This window comes from Piliocolobus tephrosceles, chromosome 7, assembly GCF_002776525.5.
Source record: "Piliocolobus tephrosceles isolate RC106 chromosome 7, ASM277652v3, whole genome shotgun sequence".
Classification (NCBI taxonomy): domain Eukaryota; kingdom Metazoa; phylum Chordata; class Mammalia; order Primates; family Cercopithecidae; genus Piliocolobus; species Piliocolobus tephrosceles.
Window position 1 is genome coordinate 103,644,440 of NC_045440.1, and position 6,000 is coordinate 103,650,439.

The following is a 6,000-nucleotide window of genomic DNA, read 5'->3' on the forward strand; positions in this document are numbered from 1 at the left end:
GAGGATACAAATATGTATGTCTGTGTGTGTGTTTATACACACAATAAAATTTGCATACCACTTCCAAGGATTCAGAAAACTCTAAGTCCTTTCATAAGCTCCAAGTGAAGAACCTTTAGCCTACTGCAACATTTATCTTGTTATTCTTTATATAATGCTAAAAGCCAGTACCAGAACTACTACAACTTGAGCATCCCTAATTTGAAAACCCCAAATCTGAAATGCTCCAAAATTCAGAACTCTTTGGGCACTGACATGACACAAGTAGAAAATTCCACACCTGACCTCATGTGATTAAGTCACACAAATTATTAAAAATATTGTATAAAATTGCCTTCAGACGATGTGTATAAGATGTAAATGAAATGCAAATGAATTCCATATTTAGACTTGAGTTACATCTCCAGTATATCTCATTATGTAAGGGCAAATATTCCAAATCTGAAAAAAAATCTGAAATTTGAATCACTCTGGTACTAAGCACTTTGGATAAGGGATAATCAACCTGTATTTTACATTAGTTAATGGGTAGGCCAAAAAAGAAAACTCTATTTTGTATGTCAGGTCTGAAATTAAAACCTTCAAAAGCATCATATAAGAACAAAAGTCGCTTTATTTTAACAGATAAATTAAAAATAATGTTACTTTAAGCATAATTACACTTAAATTATAACATTTAAAAACTACTTTCATGTTACTGACAAACATAACATTATTATTTTGAACTGAAACAACTTTAAAAAGCTTCTATAATTTTTTATTTACATGCAAACTGAGTGATAAGAAGAAGATATCTCTTATAGTGACATCAAAGCAGAAATTTGTATTTTTAGTAGTTAATTAACTCATTAAGGGTGTCAGATTAATGCTTTTCAAACACACACACACACAAAATTTGTTTACCAAACTAACCAAGTATTACAAGTAAGAATTTATTTCATTTTACCAGTATAATAAAAACTACTGTACTTATAATTTGGTTATCGTTTCAAACACATACATTGATACCCTCAAAAGTTATCCAAAGGGTAAATTATACAAGAAGCTGGTAAAAAATAATCTTTTGCAATTATGAAACACACGCAGAAATAGGTACAAGGAAATAAAACTGGATGGCTTAACTCATAATCTGGATTTTAAGCATAAATTATAAATATCTACATTCACAGAAACATATTACAATTTAAGTTGACCATGCTAGACATATGATTTTCATAATAAAATATTAGTTGCCTCTAACACAAATTTTCCATATACTTATCAAAAAGATTGTGCTCTTACCTGTACTTAGGAAGACTTCATTTATCAAAGCTTCATTCACTGCGGAAGAGCTGACATTTCCAAGATGAGACCAACTTTGATATATTGCTTGCAAGAGAAGTGTCTGTGCTCTTGTAGCTTGAACTGTGAGATTTGGAAGTTCAAATATACCTTCAGTTATAGCAATCTGAGATCTTTTGGTCCTGCACAAGAAAACAGAAAGAATCACAATAGAGTAAACAGCATTTGTAGACAACAAAATACTAAATGACTTAGGTTGCAAGGGAAGAAAGGGTATACATCCAAAGTATTTTAAAATTTGATTAAACAAAACAGATATGCAATTCTGCTAACTTTAAGTTTCACTATTTCAGGAACTCTGAATAATAAAATATAAAAATACAAACTAGAATGATGTCCATACGCACATATTCACCAACACATATACTGCTCAAGCAATTACTACATAATCAAGACAATCATTCTAAGTAAAAATAAAAATAGTGCTTGCTAACACTTAGAAAGGATTTACTAGCAAATCTGCATTGTTCTAGATTTCTTTTATCTATTAACACGTTGAATCCTGCCATAATAACTCTATGAGGGAGGTACTATCATTATACTAGTTTTTCAAATGGGAAAACCAAGACACACACAGATATATTAAGGTATCAAATGTCATACTACTAAAAAAAGGAAAAATTAGAATTTAAATCCAGGAAACCTGATCCACAGCTCTCTATCCTAATCCTTTCTCTCAGAAGTATTTATGAAGTATTTCCATTATATGCAGACTCTACTTGATAGTAACATGGAAAATCATTTTTAAAATTCCTGCCCTGGAATATCTAATTTGTTGATCCCTTATTCATTTGGTTTTGTCTATGAATAAAGTGAATTATGTAATTAAATTTTCTAAATAACAAAGCCTCAGAGTAAGGAAACATTTCAATGTCTGTGAGCAACAAGTTTATACTGAAGGTTAATTAAGCGTGCAAGATAAAATAGAACAATAAAACAAAAGATAGATACAAAAAAAATCAGGATGCTACTACAGTAGACTGTAACCTGCTCTTTCCTCAACCTCACAAACCCTCCATCATTTGTCATTTTCCCAACTGTAACCACACACAGAGAGTACAGAACATCTCTTGTATATCACCTAAAAAGCTTCTCACCCTACCTCGTATTCTGGCCACTGCTATGGAGACCAATTCAATGCACAGTTTCATTTGCATTGCCTAAAGCCACCATGCACAGCATGAGACACCAGCAAACTACTTTGCAATCATACATGCAGAAGACGGAAATGTAGGAATAAACGCCTCCCTCTCTTCTCCCACTAGCTGATTAGTCTCTGAGGAGTTCCCAGGAAATCGAGGACCAGGAAAGATAAAACACTAAAACAGGCCTGGCGCGGGGGCTCACACCTGTAATCCCAGCACTTTGGCAAGGCAAGGCGGGCGGATCACAAGGTCAGGAGCTTGAGACCAGCCTGACCAACATGGTGAAATCCCGTCTCTACTAAAAATACAAAAATTAGCTGGGCGTGGTGGCGCATGCCTGTAATCCCAGCTACTCAGGAGCCTGAAGCAGGAGAATTGCTTGAACTCAGGAGGCGGAGACTGCAGTAAACCCAGATTGAGATCATGCCACTGCATTCCAGCCTGGGCGACAGAGAGAGACTCCATCTCAAAAAAAAAAAAAAAAAAAGAGAGAGAGAGAGACTAAAATAACTGAACAAAGCTTTAATGGGATGTGGGATGCGATGCGGGACACTATCAAGCAATTTGAAGAAAACTATAAACCCAAATATCCCAGAAGTTCAACAAACCCCAAGCAGAAGAGAATTAAAAACATAGCAAGGCACATTATAACCAAATTGCTGAAAACTAGTGTTAAGGAGAAAAACACATCACATGTAAAGAAACAAAGCTAGAAAATGAAAGCAGACTCCTCATCAGAAATCATGCACAACAGAAGACAACAGAGTAACATGACTGAAATGCAGAAAGAAAAAAGAAAACCGGTCAGCCTAGAATCCAAAATTCAGAAAAAAAATCTTTTAAAAATGTTAGCAAAAGAGCTTTTTTATGACTAAACACTGGGAAGAATTCCTCACCAGCATATCTGTACTATAAAAAATGTTAAAAGAAAATTCTTCAGGCTAAATGAATGTGATACCAGATGGAAATATTTGTGGCTCTACACAAAGAAATGTGAAGAGTGCTAGGAATGGTAAATATATGGGTGAATTTAAAGAAAAAGAAGAAAGAAGAAAAGGAAGAAAGAAAGAAAAGAAAGAAAAGAAAGGAAGGAAGGAAGGAAGGAAGGAAGGAAGGAAGGAAGGAAGGAAGGAAGGAAGGAAGGAAGGAAAGAAGGAAGGAAGGGGAGGAAACATTCTCATCTTCTAACAAGATTAACTGTTTAAAGCAAAAATCATAACAATATAGTTCAGAGTTTATAACATATGTAAAAGTAGAATGCATAATGCCAATAGCCAAGGACAGGAAGAGGGAAATGGAAGTTCTTACACAATGTATGACACAGAATAACATTATTTGAAGATAGCTGTGATAAGTAAAAGATGTAAACTATAAAACCAAGGACAACTAAAGCCATAAAACTAAAAAGTAAAACTAATAAAGGCAATAGTGGAGACAGAGTGAAATAAGAATGAAATAGAGAGGATGAAATGGAATCAATCTAAATAAAGTTGGGAAAAGAAAAAAAGAAAACAAACAATAGATGGGATAACTAGAAAACAAACAGCAAGATACTAGAACTAAACCCCAAAATATAGTATTATGTTAAGTCTCAAACACTTAAGCATACCAATTCAAGGAAAAGATGCTCAGATTATATTGAAAAAAAAAAAAAAGACCAACTATATATCCACTTTAAATATAAAGTAGATAGGTTAAAAATAAAGGGGATAGGAGCATGAAGGAGTAAACGAATGAGCAAAAGAAACACCACATAATTCTAATAAAAAAAGTCATGCATTAATATTAGACAAAGTAACTTTGGAACAAAGACTATTACCATGGATATAGAGAGATTTTTTCATAATGATAACATGGTTAATTAAGTCTGTAGGCACTACAGATGTCCAAAATACATACATTTTTAAAAATACATAACTGAAAACAGGAATAGACAAATCGAAAACCTGAAGATTTCAATGCTCCTCTCAGGGGAATTGATAAAACAAATAGAACGTAAGTAAAGAATTAAAAACAAAAACACTACTATGAATCAATTTGGCCTAACTGACATTTGTAGGACACCCCACCCAACAACAGCAGAATACACATTCACCAAGGCATACTATAAGAACATAAAAGCAAGTCTAAGTAAAATGAAAAAGGCTGAAATCATATACAGTATACGTGCTGATCACAATGGATTTAAACTATAAACTAATACCATAAAATTATGTATAAATCTCCAAATAGCTAGAAGTTCAACAAATAAAATATAACTCAAATTAAGAAGGTGGTAGATAAAATCTCGAAATACAAAAATAACAATTTTGAAAAATTATAAAACAATATAAGAAAAGGATACTGATATCAATAACAGGAAAAAGCAATACAAAATATACATAATCAGTGTTCCTAAAGAAGAAAACAAATAGAAAAGAAACAGTATACAGAAATATTTGTCAAAAACATCTTGTCTAAAATAAACACTTAAACTACAAAGGGCACAATGTGTCACAAACAATACTGATTCTGAATGATCATTATCCTAGTAAAGTCACTGAACTTCCAAAAAAGATAAGGAAAAAATTCTATGGGCATTCAAATAGATAAAGCAATGTGCAGCTATTAAGACTTCCCCAGAATTTCCCAGACTTTCTATTATCCTTCCTACTACAGTCTAGTGTATACATAGTCAATTGATGTGCACAATTCATCTTTAAAAGAATATAAGGGAATTTCAAGCTCTAACCTGATATACCAACATACTAATAGTCTCAAGTCAATGGGCTACCTTTGTAAATTCCAGACATGCTTTAGATTTCTGTCATCTTTCAAGTCAATGAGCTCCTTCTGTAGCCACTGCTATGGTAGGCAAATTCTACTTTGTTAATAAAACTAATATCCTTCAAAGCCAGGATTCAGTTTTTACTCTGTAGTTTCTAGGTCCATAAAGAAATGAGCTGTAATGTCCTTACTACTATTTAGCTACTGAGGTCTCAGATGAGGCCTAGTTGACTTCATTCTTCATGTTGAAGCTGTTCTCTAAAAAACCTATCAGTTGAGTAAATATTTATTAACTGCCTACTCTGTAAGCAGTTATATTCTGGCTATTTAGGAAATATAGCCATTTTAAGATTCCAATGAACAAAACAAAAAAATTAAAATCGTTGTCCTCAGAGAGCTTACATTCTAGAGGGGAGTGGAGGAAGACAAAAATCAATAAACATAAGGAAGTTATAAGAGAAATACTACTAGAAATAGAAAACGTAGTACATAACCAGCCTGGTCAACATGGTGAAACCCCATCTCTATTAAAACACAAAAAATTAGCTGGGCATGGTGGCGAGCGCCTGTAGTCCCAGCTATTCAGATGCTGAGGCAGGAGAATGGCTTGAGCCCAGGAGGCAGAGGTTGCAGTGAGTCGAGATCATGCCACTGGACTCCAGCCTGAGCATCAGAGTAAAACTCCATCTCAAAAGAAAGAAACGAGAGGAGAGGAGAGGAGAGGAGAGGAGAGGAGAGGAGAGGAGAG

At 33.8% G+C, this 6,000-nt stretch overlaps 1 protein-coding gene across 1 annotated transcript in view; it reads right to left on the reverse strand.

The window, feature by feature from the left end:
* Positions 1–6,000, reverse strand: part of LOC113224949 (vacuolar protein sorting-associated protein 13B-like) — a 753,925-nt gene that overhangs the window by 692,046 nt on the left and 55,879 nt on the right. Inside the window, exon 6 of the mRNA XM_026454950.2 lies at positions 1,282–1,463. Coding sequence (XP_026310735.2) covers positions 1,282–1,463 — 182 coding nt within the window. The remainder of the gene's footprint in view (positions 1–1,281; positions 1,464–6,000) is intronic.